Raw genomic sequence first — 17,124 nt, forward strand, 5'->3', positions numbered from 1 at the left:
TTAAGGTCTATGAATAAGTGATGGAAGTACCATCAAGATGTATTGTAGCCATTTGATCCATAATTTGCAATGAGCTTTATGGCCAAGCTTTTAATGGATAATTATTTGATAGGAAAGAAAATCCTATCATTGGCCATGTGTTTTATAAATTGGAATTTATGGATTTGTGATTTCAAGTTTTATGGCCATATGAAATTGTAATTTAGTATTTATATAAGTGGGGATTTAAGGTAAATTATTAAAAGTAAAAATGGATTTATTTAAGAAAATTTTGGGCCATTTAAGCTTGGACTTTAGGCCCAAGTGAGATGGGCCTAAAGTGGGCCAAGAGGCCCGGCCCAAGGAGGCCCATCAACTTGATGTGTTCTGTTTTTGAGTGTGCCGCCTGACCCAGAATTCTGTAGAGGCTTGCATGTGGGTTTCGAGTCGGATTTTGGCTTCGACTTCTTCACAAAAGTTGTAGACAACATCTCAAAGTATAACATAATAAAATTTGGGACAAAATTGCTGAGTTTTAGGGGGTGAAACCCTTCTTCTACGAAAACACTAGATCTGGAACTGTTTTGTCGACCTCTTGGTGGTTTTGTGGGTTGCATGTCACTTTTTACCGAGAATCTCACTTCGACCTCTTCATAAAAGTTGTATAGAACATCCTAAAGACTAACATACTCAAATTTGAGGTAAAATTAGCAAGTGTAGCCTAGTGAAACGATTTTCTTTTGAAGACGGCAGATCTGGAAGTACGGTACTGGACTCCCAAGACTTCGTAGACTATATGGTGACTATTTTTGAGAATCTCACTTATATCACTTAATGAAAGTTGTAGGGGACCTCTTGAGGCAAAACATATCAAAATTTCAGAGGAAATGATGGAAGATAAGTAGGTGAAACCTTGATTTTTCGGAGACAGCTAAACTGCACTGTTTGGTACTAGGAACAGGAGCTTCGACCGTCTATAGTAAATTATCTAGAGTGAATATGGCCTAGATGTCTTCATGAAAAATCTACATTAGGATCTTGAATATCACCTGGAAAAATTTCATAATTTTTGGAGGTCATTCGGGTATTTTAATCGAAATATTTCAAGAACTGCGCAATCTGATTTTATCCGAATTTTGCATGCTGTATAGTGTGAGCTATATCTTCTTGTGTGAAGCTCTTTTGGGCATGTGTTCTTCATGAAATTGCTACCTTTATGTCTTGTCTATTACATAATCTGATTGTATGATTTTTGAAGATCATATGGATATTTAATTTACATGTTTTCCGAAAATTGTGTAAGCTGGAATTTGGTAAATTTCAAAAAGTCATGATGTATGGATTATTCTAAGTTGTATGGACCCCATGGATTGTATTGTCATAAGTAGTTGTATCTTGCTGCATGTATGATGATGATTGGAAATGCATATAAGAATCAAATGATGAAAATGATCTTGTTTGCCATCACATCATATGCCATGTTGAAATTGAGCTATAATTGAAAATGTGAACTATGATAAGTGAGAAGGCCGTCGGAGGTGTGAGCTGACGATGCCCCGGGAGTGTCGGGATGCCTGGCTAGGGAGTGTAAATGCCGGATGCCCGGTGGCCTAGTGGCGTAATTCCAGAGGGTCCTCGGGAGTTTCAAGATGCCCGACGGTATGTAATTCCATGGGGAGTGCCTGGTGGTATGTCGGTACGTAATCCCGAAAGCCTTGGAGGTTTGTGCCCAGGGGGATGCCTCGTGATGCTAGTTGGGATGCGAGATGCCTAGAATGTGAGGGGTCGAATGCCCGGTTGTATTTTGAATACATGCTCGGAGGTTCTTCACGATGCCTGGTTGGGTACGAGTGATGAATTGTGGGACGCAAACATTGGTCCCTGAAAAGAAAAACTGATGAGATTCTTGTGAAAGATAAGAATTGAAAATGAATCATGTACATGGGTGTATGCATATGGCATGATGCATGATCGGCTTATGAAAATAAATTGATGCTATTGATATTGAAAATGCGATCATGAAGGCATGAATGGATCTCATGGTGATGTATGCTTGATAGCATGGATGATATGAATCATGGTGATATATGCACATATAGTATGGATATGCATGAATGCTTGATGATGAGTGCATGGCGGTATGTGCACATATGGCATGGTGATATATGCATGGATGTATGATGGTAAGTGCATGGATGTATGTGCACCTATGGCATGATGGCATATGTGACATGATGATGATGAGTGCATGGATGTATGTGCACCTATGGCATGATGGTATGTGTGACATGATGATGGTAAGTGCATGGATGTATGTGCACCTATGACATGATAGTACATGTATGATATGATGGTGATGATTACATAAGGATGTGTGTACATGTGGTATAATGATATATGCATGGCTCCAAGGTAAATTATGCATGGATGCTTGACTGATATGTCTTATGCTATGATTGTTATGATTGTATTGTGTGATGCATTAAGTGATTTATTGGGTCCTTTACCTGCTGAGTGGCTGTACTCACCCCTTTTGGGGAATAACATTTCAGATTAGATAAGATACATCTGCCGCCACTGCCACCAGTAGATGGATCAAGTGGTTAGATATGACCGCGAGGAGGAGGATAGCAAAGGAAGGAACTTTTGGATACCGACACTGATCGATGGACTTTAAATATACGACTGTTGGAGGAGATGTCGGTCATCTTTTGAAGTATAGCCAAGTATAGAAAACCATGGCATTTCGATGTACCGACTAAAAATGTACATTTGCTTTATGTAAATATAAGATGTTTAGTTGGTGTGCGTCGTTTTCTGAATATAGAGAAGAGAGTTGTTTGATATACGGAAGGGACTGATCTAAAATATGTAAACCCCCAGGTTGTATGGACCCACTGCAATTGAAATGGTATCAGAGTGATATGTTATTAGGGAAAGTGAAAGGTCAGCGAACCATGGCGACCCTAACGGATCGGGGGCGTCGAGGGGTGCCACAAGTTGCCCTATAAACACCGCAAGCCACCCAATGAGGAACATCCCCTCCCCTGGCAAAACAACACAACAGTTGCATTTACTTTATCTTTACTTTATCGTAATTTCCAGACATGTATCTACCTCCGATCTGACATCGTTGATTAGATTCCAATACTGTGCCATAAACCCAAAGTCATCGATTAGATTAGAGCATTGTATCTCCTATCCATGAGCATTGCTATTGATTAAATTCCAGCTCTACACCTAAACAAGTTGTGCTGTTGATTTAATTCCGACATAGTTTAGGTCCTGAAATATAAGTCACAACAAACTGTGTTCAAGCTGTATCGTTGATTAGATTTCGGCATAATCTGTTCCCATAAGTTGTTAGTCATTGAGTCATCTTTAGTATTGGTCGTAAGGATTGTAAATTGTAATGTACAGATTGAGATTGGTAATAATATTTACATCTGCATTTGACATTTTCTGCTCAAATTTAGTAAGAACTTGAATCTCCTGTAACAAAACTGAAACATACCATTTGGTGAAAAAAATTTCGTTATAGGAACGAAAACCGGTGAAACAACAAAGACTTCGGAAACCTGAGGATTTCCAAGAACCTACGTGCCGGCGAAGCTCTTGCTGTCGTGAGAACGGCCAGTTCTAATCATATCTATGTTTGCGGGCGATTTTATAAGCTGTGGATATTACTAGGGGTGTCAACGGTTCGGTTCGGTTCGATTTTTCAAAAAAACCGAACCGAACCGAACCGAACCGTTAAAAAAATCTTCCGAACCGAAAATTCGATTCGGTTCGGTTCGGTTCGGTTTTTCGGTTTTTGAGTTTTCGGTTTTCGATTTTGAAAATCCGGAGCTTCGTACGTTCTTTTGAAAAGAGCAACACAAAAACAAAAGAGAAAAAAAGCTTTATAGGAAAAGTCAAAGAAAAGCTGTACAGCAAGTTCTCTTCTCGGCAATCCCTCGGCAAAACAATCGTAGAGAAGAGACAGAGAGGGAAGGGACGTGAAGGACAGCGGCGAGAGGGAAAAAGCGGAACACTTCATCTTCTTCCCCCGCTCCGCTGCCCGCGTCCGCCGTTCACAAGCCTAGCACAGCGGCCTAGCGGCCGGTCACTGCCGCTCCGCCGGTCTCGCCCGCGATGTGCAGCCCCGTCGCCCGATCGCCTCCGCCATTGCCCGCTCAGCCATGCCAGAACGCTCGCCGCCTCCGAGCGTCTCCGCCTGCAACCTGACGCCAGCAAATCTCGGGCCGGTCACCCCTCACCCGTGAGCTCGCTCCGCCGCTCCGCCAACGACCCGCGAGCCCGACGCCTGCAGTCGCGCCACCACTCACCCGTCCCCGCGGCCCTACAGCTCCTCCCCTCCGAGCGACGGCACCACGCAGCTTCCCTCCGCCGCACCTAAGTGATCGCCATCGCCGTTGCACGTCCGAGCCGACCAAGACGAGACACAAGAGGAGAGGCCTCGGCGTCGGGGAGAGAATAAAACCGAAGATTTGATTTTATCGGTTTTTGGTTCGGTTTGGTTCGGTTAACCGATAAAAACCGAACCAATTAAAAGATATTGGTTTTTCACGGGAACCGAACCGAAAACCGAACCGAATTGAAAAAACCGAATTTTTCGGTTCGGTTCGGTTTGGTTTTCGGTTCGGTTTCTGACACCCCTAGATATTACCACGGGAAATAAGTGGACCACCCTCGCGGATCACTTGGCGACGCATGTAGCACAGCCAATTCTAATCGTTTCAAGTGTATGTAGACCTCCTTTCCCAAGTGAAGAAGCAAAAGTGATTTTTAAACAGAAAATTTATAAACAATTAGACGACGCCCAGATTAAATAAAAAAAATTAAATTAGTAAATCGAACAAAATAGAAAAAAAAAAATTACAATCCAAATGAAAAATAAAGAAAAATCTTAATTAAAAAAGAGAGAGAAGGAAAAAACTTTTCTTTTCCCCCCAGCTCTGGTGCAGGCCTACAAGGCCAATTCCATCCTTTCCATCTGTCACATGGGAGAAGCTGTTATCGTACCCGGATCGCTTTCTTTACTAACGTATATCGGACGTCCAGTCCGGCCCGAACAGCGAGGACGACGTCATCGGCGTCACGTCCGTGATGTCTCCTTCCTCGTTCAGCAGGCCAGCCGAGGGCCAGACAAACGCCGGCCTGAAAGGCGGGACGCGCGGCACTTGCACTGACCCCGAAAGGATTTGCACGATGGCGGGCGTCTTGGGTCTCTCGGCGGCAATCGGGTGCGAGCAAGCCAGCCCGAGGAGCAGCAGCCGCCGGGCCTCTTCCACCGCGTAGTCCCCGCCCAGGCGCCCGTCCACCGCCGCCAGGATCCGCCCGTCGCGGTGGAGCGACCACACCCAGTCCGCCAGGAACTGGAACCCATCGAACCCGGTCCTCGTCCACGGGCGCTGGCCGCACACCACCTCAAGGATGACTGCGCCGAAGCCGAAGATGTCGGACTCCCGGGTGGCCTTGCCGGTGTGGAGGCACTCGGGGGCGATGTAGCCGATCGTCCCCGGGACGCCCTCGAGCTCGGCGTAGGAGTTTTTCTCGTCGTCGATGGCGCGGGCGAGGCCGAAGTCGCCGAGGCGGGCGTTGAAGTTGGAGTCGAGCATGATGTTGCTGGCCTTGAGGTCGCGGTGGAGGACCTTCTGGTCGAACTCGTCGTGGAGGTAATGGAGTGCGGAGGCGACGCCGGCAACGATCTTGTAGCGGTGACTCCACTCTAGCCTCTGTCTCTCCGGGCCACAAAAGATGTGCCCGTCGAGGCTCCCGTTCGGCATGTACTCGTAGACCAGGAGCAGCATCCCGTTCTGATGACACCACCCTGTCGGAAAAAAATTTAAATAAAATGAATCTTCTTCTTCTTTTTTTCCCAATTAATTTACGTGAATTAAAAATGACGTCATAAATTTGATTTGGGTCCCGCTTGACCAGTCAAACCCTTCTTTACAGATAGAATCTTTGGACCGGCAGCAAAGCTAAGCCAGCACGTTTTCGGCTGCGAGTTCGGTGGGCCATTTTCTCAAAATTTACTACTTTTTTTCTGAATTTCATTTAGCACATCTTTATATTATCTGAGCAAAAAAAAAAAAAAATATATATATATATATATATATATAGATGATGATTTTTCGAGATAACATCAATTCATTGAACTGACACAATTTTTAATGTGCATTCACAGTAAGATTTCAACAATGTTTAGAAAAGTAATTATTTTTATCGAGTCTTCCAACTTATTTTGAAAAGGAGAAAACTTTGGCAATTTTTTTATTCTTTTTAAGATAATGTTTGACTTTTATTTAGTAGGTGGCAAAGTCTCGAATTGGAGTGCAATTTCATTTGAAAATAAATAAATAAATCGAAAAAAAAAAAAGGGTGGTGGGAGGGTGGACCAAGAATGGATTTCAGGAGTCAACTTATATGGGAGGCTCTTCAGAATATTTGCTTCATAATTACTCAATCGCTAAAATTTTAATTTCCACCAGAAAAATTATTTTTAATTATATAAATAGATAAATAATTGTTCCTACCCGCTATCGAACCGATGACCTCTTCCGATTCAACGTTAATGAGCCGTACGGGGACATCATCTACTTGAATACTTCTATCTTATCAAGCAACCGAAATCTGACAATTCCAGGGAAAAAAAAACGTGAATTTCACGAAAAATGAAAAAGCGTACAAGAGTGGGTTTTTTAAAAACTTTTTTTTTGAAACGCGTGCCCCGTCAACTTTCAGTAAAAAAAGACATCGAAATAAATAAAAAAAGGAATAAAAAGAATTAAAAAAGAGAAATTTTAATGGGAATTTGAACTCACCAAGCAAGGGGACGAGATGGCGGTGGCGCAGGCGGCTGATGATGGTGAGCTCGGCCAAGAAGTCGTCCTTGCTCTTCAGCTCGTCCCTCGAGAACTTCTTCACCGCCACCCGCCGGCTCTCCGCCGTCAGCACCCCCTTGTATACCACCCCGAACCCTCCCTGCCCCAGCTTGTTCCCCTCGTCGAAATTCCCCGTCGCCCTCTTCAGATCCCTGAACTTGAACTCCCTCGGCATCCCCGGCAAGCACTTCAGCGTCCCTAGTATGTTCGGGTCGCGCGCCGCTGCCCTCCGCCGCCACGCCCAGACGCCTAGGGCGGCCGCCCCAGCCAGTGCCAACGCCGCCGCCGGGATCCCAACGGCCAACCCGATCACCAGCCCCGCCGGCGTGCCCTTCGGTAGCTCCTCCACCGTCATGTTCCAACTTAGCACGCAGTTGAGCTCCGCGTTGTCCCCGGTCGACGCGGCGAACCCGAAGTAGGAGTTCTGGTTCACCACCTTGCTCATGTCGAGGTTTGCCGTCATGATTGGGGACGCCGGCTTGGGCTTCGTCGGGGTGGACTCGTCCTCGTCGATCATGTAGACCTCCAGGAGCTTCCGGCCGCCATCATATTCGATCCACACGTGGAAGAATACGGTGTGGTTCGGAGCCAGGTCGAAGCCATGGTCCGCCAGCGGGACGGTCTGGTTGGACTCGACCGAGTTGATGTCGAGGCCGATGTGGTTCGCATCCGGGTCATAGTCCTGTCTGAAGGTGTCGAACTCGACGGCCAGGAGGTGGTTGCTGGCGTGGCCGTCGGTGGTGGCGTTGGTGAGCCCGAGGTAGCCTCCGAAGCTCCCCGCCGGGAGGTTCTGGTCCGGGGCGACGATGAAGGCCAGGCCCTCGCCAGGGGTACCGTTCTTGATCGGGGAGATGTTGATGACGAAGGAGGTGTTGAAGGAGGCGACCTTGGTGGGGGCTTCAGGGGGGCCGTCCCATAGCTTGAAGCCCTGCTTGTAGAGGATCCTGCCTGATCGGTTCGTGAGGATGACGTTGCCTATGGAGTCGGGGGTGACCTGAAGGGCATTTTTGTTGATGAGGGCCGGACCGATGGCGGCCAAGGTGTCGTAGTCGGTGGAGGGATTGAAGGTGCCGAACTGGAAACCCAGCGCTTCGACGGGCTGTAATGGGGAGAAGAGATGTAGGAGGAGGAGGAGGAGGAGAAGGAGGAGAGAGAGGAAGGTGGGGTTGCCTGGAGAGGCGCTAGAGCTCGGCCCATTTCATGGAAAGCTTGCTGATTCAAGAAGACGATGAAAAAGGAGGAGGAAGGAGGAGATGGAGAACCTACGGTGGTCTCATTTCGGTTTACTTTAAACATATCACAAAGAGGCCAGGACAAAAAATAAATAGAAAAAACCACAAAAAATCCTAAATTTGTCAAAAAAATCATAAACTTTATCTAAAGAGACAAATTTACCCAAAATATTTTTTTATGATATGAAAAATCCCGAAATTTACTAACCGTAACACATTTATTTCAAACTTTTTTTGTGACACAATAAATCTTGAACTTTTATTTGTATGACGCATTTACCCTAAATCATAAAAGCATTTTGATCTTTTTACTTTTAAAAACTTTTTTCTATTTTTCTTTTTCTTATTTCTTCCCTCTGTCGGCCATGGCGGAGCTAGCAGAAGGAAGCCGGTGTCCGGCGAGGGTTGCCCTCGCTTGGGCTGGCTAGGGTCGCTCTCATCGGCGTCCGCAATATATCTAATTTGAAATATTCAAAATTTCACATTAAATTCAAATTCGATATATATTTTAATAATAATTGCACTTTCTCTTGGTGGAGTCATCTCCTCTTCAGGTCCCCATGAAGAGTCAAATTTCTATACTCTTTTATAGCTGAAATTTCCATTCATTCGAGGGCAAGAGACCTGTGCTTTGTACTTCTCTCCCTCTAATCACATCATCGTGTGCATAATCATCACAGATAATCTACGGACGACATCCGGTTCAGCTGTGTAAGTTTCAATTTGAAGATGAACTGTGTCCTGCGCGATCCCGCGGTTGGGACCATTTCGCTTTGTATGAGCTCCTCTCAGAACAAACTCCAGGATAAACCTGTAACTTCAGCCGTGGACAATGACTAGGTCAAGGGGCTTCTTGGTCCACAGTTGGCTGATTCCCCGGGCACGACATATTTATGCGGAACTATATCTATGCGGCCATCATGTTAATCGGTTCTTTACATCCTCAGTATTTGACATGAAGAAAAAAAGCACCAGATCTGAGAATAGTTGGTTCGAACAATTCATGGTTCATCGATTCGCTTGACATTTAGTATGACGAGTGAGGGTGATTCACGCAGTTTTGCTGGAGTGAACAGGTTTGTGGAAGATGCTGTGGCTTGGTAAAAACACAAATTAGTATACAAACTAAAGAAAGCTGCCAAAAAAAAAAAAAAGGCTGCCAGCCTGGTTAATCTGTGATATTTGTTTAGTACCGCAGCCCAACCATGATTAACAAATTTCCTCTCCAAGCTCTTGCTCATGCGCCTGTCACCTGTCCTTACAAATAACGTCACGCCCTGCCTATAAAAATAACAAAAAGGTGAAACCAAAGTCGGGAAATTTATATCGGGGTTAGTGAGTTCCCACTTGAGAAAACATCGCTCTATCGTGCACCTGAGAATTAGATCTCTTTTGATCATGGTATTGGATCGCAAAAAAAGGTTAGCTTTTGCTCGTGGCATCGGATCAGTTCTGCTTTTGTGTTTGTGATTATCGAAGAAAGACCATTATCACGAAGCAACTTTATAAAGATGGTTCCTTTAGGCTTTCCTTTTTTGTTTGCTTTTGGTCCGATTTGGAAGGTGTTCGATGGACACGGTTTCGTGACATTAATGGTGAAATGAAAAGATTGATGATGCTCACATGTCCACCTAATAATCAGACAGAAATGTTGGTTCCTGGAGGAATAACAATCAGTTTATGCACTTAAACGAGGAAGCTTGAGGAAACTGAGTAGGCTATTTCCCAATTGAAGCTTCAGGGGATGAGATCAGATGGAATTTTAGAACAGTGAGCAAGTCTGACTTTGTAAAAGTCAAAGCTTTATAGTTCAGAGCGTACGGGAAGCTTCCCTTACATTGCAGAGTTCCTGAAATAGCAAGGAATGAAAGAATTCAAACTGGTTTCAAGAAATTGACCGAAAGGCAAATGCTTTAAGTCTAAACCTCCGTCTCTAGATCCGATCCAAATCAACATAGCAAAATGTCCATCCAATTCGTAAAGCATGACGGCCCAAAGGAAGGAATTTGCTGACATTTTTAGGCCGAAAAAAACGAGTTTCAGTATAAATTTTCTTGTCACGGTGTCTCCTGGTCTAGTCCCAAATTTACTAACTCTGCAGAGATGAAAACCAATCCAAGAAAACAAAGAGTAAAATAATGATCCGAGACTCAAGAGGAACATATCCAACCATGGCAAAGAAAACGTGACGAGACTGTGTAGGACTTTCATGAGCCTGTTTACACAGTAAGAGAAGTGCTGATTGCAAGGAGAATGTTCAAAGCTATTTACACCTATCGTCCAAGATTCAAGATCTCTAGAATTATAATAGCCGACCATCAGCCAAGCAGAAGATTTTTTATTACTACATGCGAAACAGAGGAAGTTTCTTGTTTATTTAACCTCCGGAGAACCTTCTGATGCGAACTATATGATGATCATTATCCTAAGCCAAGATCAAGTCGAAGTCTTAGCACATCTCTATTGCCCTGAAGGAGTTGCTTCTTCTGGTGATAGATGATGGTCCTCTTCTTTTCTCTACCAAATCTCGCACGTCAACACCCTCGATTCAGTTCCACAGATCTGCACATATCTTCAATGGCTGTGTCAACTATGACAATCCCATTGTGAAATCCCGAGTAAGTTGGCCTTGAATTGAAGACCTTGATCAGGGACGTTTTGACAGAAATCACGGTTAAAAACATTATCTTTGTTGTCTTCTTTGGTTTGTGTTTATTGAGGTTCCAGAATTGGGACCAGATGACAGCAACAATTACTATTGATTCTTGACTTGGGGACGTCGGCAGACTTTTGTCTGGTCTCTATATATATTCAAAATCTTGTCTTGGTTTTCAACATCTGCAGCTTGTTTGGCCTTTTATGTGAGAATTATTATGAAATTTCTTAGATAATGTCTCGAACTTGAGTCCGCTGTACAAAATCTGACCCAACTTGTATCGTGAGGAGGAAAGCAAAATTTCAGTGGAGTCCTTTGTGTTGAAATATTGAAATATGATCCAAATCAATAAAAGAACTACTAACACAACAACAACAACAACAAGACCAATTTTTAATTGTTATTAACAAGTGGCAAACTCGGTCAATATCAATAATTTAGTCAGAATAGTTCATAACTTAAAGAATCGACAACAACCCACTAATTCTTCAACAAAGTGAAAGTTATCAATTAAAGCTTCACCAGCCAACAAGGCTATTGTCGAGTTTACTAAGCTTTGAACTCGAAGGCAATGATGATGAATCGACACAAGAACATAAACGCGGGATTTTGTAGGATTTTTATAACGTCTTGATGAGTATACCACAAAGGATTGTCAATATATTGGTATGATTTTGGAGTTTGAAAAATACTTGAACAATTGAGTAATTGTATGGTAGATTCTTTGTAGTTACTTCTCTTTGTAAAGTAAAGAACGACATTTGGACGAAATCATGTGTATTTCTTTTTTCTTTTTCTTTTTTTTATCATTTCTCATTGATTTTTCTAGTAATTTTTTCAGCTGAGTTAAGTTTTGAATTGCAACTCGATTAGTTTTCGCTTTATTTTACAATATAATGTGTGTTTTAACGAAATTCTTAATACTTTGATGTGAGTGCCATGAAAGAGTGAATAAATCATCGAATCAACCGTGGAAGAAGCCATCACATTGTATGCGCTAGTGATCCAATTAAAAACCAACGCTCGAATTGCAGCCAATAGAGAGAAGTGCATCAACCATAATCATCCGATTTATCAATAAAGCAACTATAGAAGTTTTGTAAAGCGAAAATAAAATTAAAAAAGAGTGCTGGATATATAAATCCTGAATTTTAATTATAGAAAAGTCTACAATACTAAAAGAACGACAGCGAAATGTAATCTGGGAAGAAATGGAAAATTAGGTGATGAATGTGACTGAGTTTCTTCTTGCATCATCGGGGATGACATTACAAAGGCCGTGAAATAGAAGATAAAATTGCAAGACGAATTCCAAGAAAGAAGTGATTGGGAATTTCGTTATCTGTTGTCTCTGGAAAACCGCAGAGAGTAATCCATCTCAATATGCCCCCTCGGCAAGACTAAAAAAAAAAAAAAAAATCTATTCGAATTAATCAGGGTGAGCACTGTTCCCGATTTAACTTGAGAGCCAGCCAAGATCAACGAGTTTCCAATTCCAAAAATTTAAAGCTGGCAATTAATAAAACAAGGCTGACCTGACGCTACTTTAAATTTAAGTTCGAAATTGCCGTTTAGATTGATGACCCATATTAACCATGCAATTTTTTTTTTAAAAAGACCAGGCTTAATTAATCATAATCAAAATGTAAACCCACATGCTTATGTGGCATTTGGTTTAGCTTTTTGGAAAACCTTTTGAGAAAAAGCAAAAGATGTTAGGCTAAATGATTTTTTCAAAATGCGTATAGTATTGGCAACATGTAATGTTAAAATGCACTGCGAAGCAACTTTAATTTAAATGTTGCTAGGAAAGAAACCACACTTGTTAATAACTTTTGCTAATTAAAAATAAACGAACCCGAAACCCCTTGTTGGATGCGACCGACACCAGCAACCGTCGAGTGAAAATGGTAGGGGCATTTCTGGAATTCCAAAAATTCAGCGAGGGCAAAGTGGGGAGAGAAAAAAATACGTTAGGATTCCGGAAATACTTCGAAACACAGAGCTGAGCAGGACTTGGATAGGCCTAATAAATACCTATGAAGGACTTTGGAAGTGCGATGCTTCTAGCTCTCGAGACAAACGACCACTGCATTAAGACAATCCGTGAATTGGGTCTTCCCGTTTGCCTGAGTTGAGTTGAGTACGAGGTACACCGGAACCCATCGCACCGGGCAGCGACGTCAAGACAAGAAGATTTGAACATAAAGATCTGTCTTACCGAATTATGGTAAGTTCCTAGGTATTGAAATTAAACCTTTGCATCATCCAACAGGGGAAGGACGGCGGGGGGACGCCTCGGGGCACAACAGTAACGAACGAGGTTCAAAGTTTCGCCTCAAACGCCCGTTGTTGCCCCTCGAACGGGATCGGAAAGGCGAATGATACATCGTTATCTCTATCGTTAATGGCTCCCCGATGGCTGACTGAAAAACAAAGGATCCCTTGTGTGGTTTACACTGTTACTAGACTCAGCGTCCAGCGAAAGAGTCTCCATCCTTCTTCCAACCTCAGTACCGATCGCATCGTACGTGTCCAATATTGCCACGTCAACCCTGATGGGATCGTCCTGGGTTTTTCTTATGTCATACTAGGACACGATCCAAGAGGACTCATCGAGATCACCGTTCTTTTTCTTTTTTTTTTTGTCAGTCCTACTCTATACCTACTCTACACTCACTCTCAGACTTTTGTCTACCTCTTGTAGGGCGTGGGAGTCGAAACCCACTCCTGAAACTTACTCGTCCCCACCCCATCCCCTCCTGAGAAGGTGGGGATTTGAACCCTCATCTCCTCCTTCCATGTTGGAAGGGTGGCCGCTAAGAGCGAATCCCAATGGTTGAGATCACCATTCTTGATTCTCCGTTTTTTGTACGCTTTCGCAACGAGTCGTCATCACCTAATCAAAGATTCTGTATTTTGCATCTTCTTCTCAAAACCCATGTGTTGTTTATATAGCCTCCACGCGCTCGGCGTGTGGATTTGATAAGCATGCCACGCTCTCCATCCACTCGGACGCTTTGCGATCTTGCGACCTTGGGGATTCCTCATGTAGAACCAGCCTCCGTCGAGAGCAGGGGAGAAGGCCGAGACCGCCAACGCTTCGGGTAACGAGCTGCTGCAGCGAGCTCAGTGGCTCCAGGCTGCCATTCTTGGGGCTAACGACGGGCTGCTCTCGACCACGTCATTGATGCTTGGCGTCGGCGCCGCCAGGGATGATCATAGGTCCATGGTCCTCTCGGGCATCGTGTTGAAACCAAAACAATTTGGAACCAATTGTTTTGATATTAATTGTAGAGTGCGCAACTTATAAAATATGCGAAATCATTAAAATACTCAAATCAAACTAGCTGATACAATAACACATTCAAACACATTAATACAAGCATACACTCAGCTATTCTATTTTCTTCCCTTCTCGATCATGGAGGGATAACTCGCTCACACAGAGCTACTGAGGCTGCAGTGCCTCTCCCTGAAGTTCACCGTTGCACCTGGTGACTTCCTGTTCCGAAGCTCTCACTGCTGAAGGCTTTCCCTGAAGCTCACATACGTGTGGCTTTCTTGCTGGCCTGAGGTTTTTCGCCTGCATGTGGCGTGAGACCCTCTCCCTGGCCTGTTGACCTGAGGCTGCGATGCCTCTATGTGAGGCCTTCCGGCCTGCTCCTTCACCTTGAGGCCTTTTGGCCTGCTCCTTCACCTTGAGGCCTTCTGGCCTGAGTTCAAATGCTTCACGTACTGTCATATTTATAGACATCTTCCACCGCCTGGAATTCACCGCCCGATCTCCACCGCCATTGACTTCAACGTGCAAGAGCTGAAGTTGAACTTTTCTTCTTGGCTAAAGAGTCAATAACTGTGGGCTACTTTTCCTTTGCGTCCAAGTTGAAGCTTGCTTCCTGCTCTTGAAGACTCCAGCAACAAGTATAATATTAGTTTAATATGTGCCCATTCTTTTTTTTTAATCAGCTTGTGGCTTCTTCAAGAATCTTCTTTGGCGGTTTACGAAGTGACGCTGCAGCACACTTCTCTTTGGCTTTTATTATTATATTAGGTGTTGTACTCCAACACATCGCAGGGCTATCGCAGGCACCTTAAGCATGGCGGTCGGGGAGTTCGTCTTAGTCTCGACCTACTTGAATGCTGCCAACGACGACCTCCTTTGGAGAGAGATCGAGCAAGCATCGGGGAGTACCGCAGCTCGAACCTTGCAAGCGAACCTCGACGGCGACTGAAGCGCGCCTCTGTGGCCAAGATGGAGAAGCCAGAAGAGATTAAGATCACCGTCATTGCTGCTAAGCACGACAAGACCGACTCGGCAGAGCCAACTCAGCGGACCCCTACCGGAAGCACTTCGTACAGGATGTTGATCTGCGAAATCTCGGAAAAGGGGTCACCAGTGACGGTTTTGCAATATTTCAGCTTGATCTCTTTATTATTTTGTGCCTCTCGTATGGAGTGATATTTGATGTCGATATGTTTGGTTCTTCCATGGAATACTAGATTTGTTTGGTTTGGAATACTAGATTCTTTGATATAGTGATTGCGGACTTATTGTCGCAAAGTATCTATTTTTCTTCTTCAATGTCTTCTAGAATTCTTCGAAGCCATATTGCTTGACTGAGGAACAAGTAGCAGACATCTTCACTAAAGCACTATCGCGAGCCAAGTACGAGACATTGCGGGAAATGCTTGGAGTAACACGAAATTGGATCAAGGAGGAGAGTTGAATTGTTGATCCAATTTCTAGAAACTTCAAGATTGATATTAGTTAGAAAAGACAAGAAAAATCCTTTAAAAAGGAAAATCTAGCTTAGGTGGCAAAGAAAAGTGTAGAAGTACAAATGTAGAAGTCTCTAGAAGAAGAGTGGATAAACTACAATCTATAATTTCCTAGAAGAAGCCTAAATGGACAACATTCCACATAAATCTAAAATGTTGTATTTAGTCTCTATAAATAGGAAAGAGGGGAGCGTAGAAGAACAATAAATGTAAGCAAGCTCCTCCCCTTCCCTTTGTACTATAATCAATAATAAAAAAGTTCATTTTATAGTTGTGACTATGGGGTTGTATTTTTTAGTAAGTGACACCAATATTTTCTCGACAACCCTTTGATCAGTTATCCCATCTCCATAGGTGCTACTAAACAGATTCTCAAACCAGAAGAAGATGACGATAGTGTAGAAGTTCAAAGATCGGGTGAGGGACACCCGAGTTTGGTGGAGGATGGGAAATGCCATAAGGAAGCATTTCCTCGAGCACAATCTATTGAAGTGCCACATGTAAATCAGCTTGCTTCATGGGATTGTGAGCTTACTTGTATATCAATGGTTTTGAGAACTATTGGCATTGAAACTGTTGACACATTGGCTGACCTGTGCTGTACAAACAGCATATGGACAATTGATCTAGCTTACCTATTACAAAAGTTCTCTGTTAAGTTTTCCTACTACACTGTGACATTAGGTGCAAATCCAAATTACTCAGATGAAACATTTTACAAGTACCAGTTACCCACAGATGTAGTTCGAGTGAATAAACTCTTTCGTGAGGTTATAAAAGCAGGAATTTCTATATGGTGCAGATCAATTAGTGAAGAACAAATTTCTTTGTTAATTTTGTCTGGAAAATATGTTGCAATTGCATTGGTTGATCAACATAAATTAAGTAGATCGTGGGTAGAGGATGTTTGTGCTTCTGGCTTAGGGGATAGTGGGCCTGGCTATACAGGTCACTACATTGTGATATGCGAGTATGATACAGACGAAGATGAGTTCAAGATAAGAGATCATGCCAGTTCTAGGAAGCAAGATAAAGTTACATCAAGATGCTTAAGTGAAGCCCGCAAATCATTTGGCACAGATGAGGATATTCTTTTGATATCCTTGGAATAGAGCAAGAAGTGCAATAGCACTCCTGGAAAACTTCATTCTAGCAGTCCTTGTAGTTGGAGTATAAGGGGTGTGATCAGGTGCACCCGCTATGCTAAACCCGATTGTTGATAATGAGTATTACAGTGGAATTACATGTACAGCAATAACTCTGGAGTTCATGTGTACATTACATTCATTCATTTGTATATGTGTATTCAATTACTGCTTGTACATCGTTGTTTATATCAACTTCTTCACCTTTACTCGGTGATCCTATGTACTTTTAATGGACAAAATTGAGTAAAGAAAACTTAGGATTACTTGTCCAAAAAAAAAGTGTTGGAAATGGTGATCCATTTTTTAGAATTTCCTAGAGTTGCTAAACTATAATGTAGAATTCCCTAGATGAAGTATCCGGAAGAAAGAAGAAAATGACAGCATTCAAGGGAAATCTAGAATGTTGTACTTAGTCGATGGAAATGCCTATAAAAAAG

General features: G+C 43.2%; 2 protein-coding genes across 2 annotated transcripts; one reads left to right on the forward strand and one right to left on the reverse strand.

Moving 5' to 3' along the window:
* Positions 1–4,869: 4,869 nt before the first annotated feature.
* LOC104420740 (probable L-type lectin-domain containing receptor kinase S.5) lies at positions 4,870–8,067 on the reverse strand (the record flags this gene model as incomplete). Its single annotated transcript, XM_010032527.3, has 2 exons — positions 4,870–5,812; positions 6,810–8,067. Coding segments are annotated over 2 exons (2,049 nt in total), but the record flags the coding sequence as incomplete, so codon positions are not given.
* Positions 8,068–16,069: 8,002 nt separating this feature from the next.
* Positions 16,070–16,828, forward strand: LOC104430598 (guanylyl cyclase 1). The gene has a single exon (XM_018867177.2). It carries the CDS (start codon positions 16,085–16,087, stop codon positions 16,649–16,651), a length of 567 nt encoding a protein of 188 aa, XP_018722722.2. The 5' UTR covers positions 16,070–16,084; the 3' UTR covers positions 16,652–16,828.
* Positions 16,829–17,124: the final 296 nt, after the last annotated feature.

The sequence above is a fragment of the Eucalyptus grandis genome, chromosome 9, assembly GCF_016545825.1.
Source record: "Eucalyptus grandis isolate ANBG69807.140 chromosome 9, ASM1654582v1, whole genome shotgun sequence".
Taxonomy (NCBI): domain Eukaryota; kingdom Viridiplantae; phylum Streptophyta; class Magnoliopsida; order Myrtales; family Myrtaceae; genus Eucalyptus; species Eucalyptus grandis.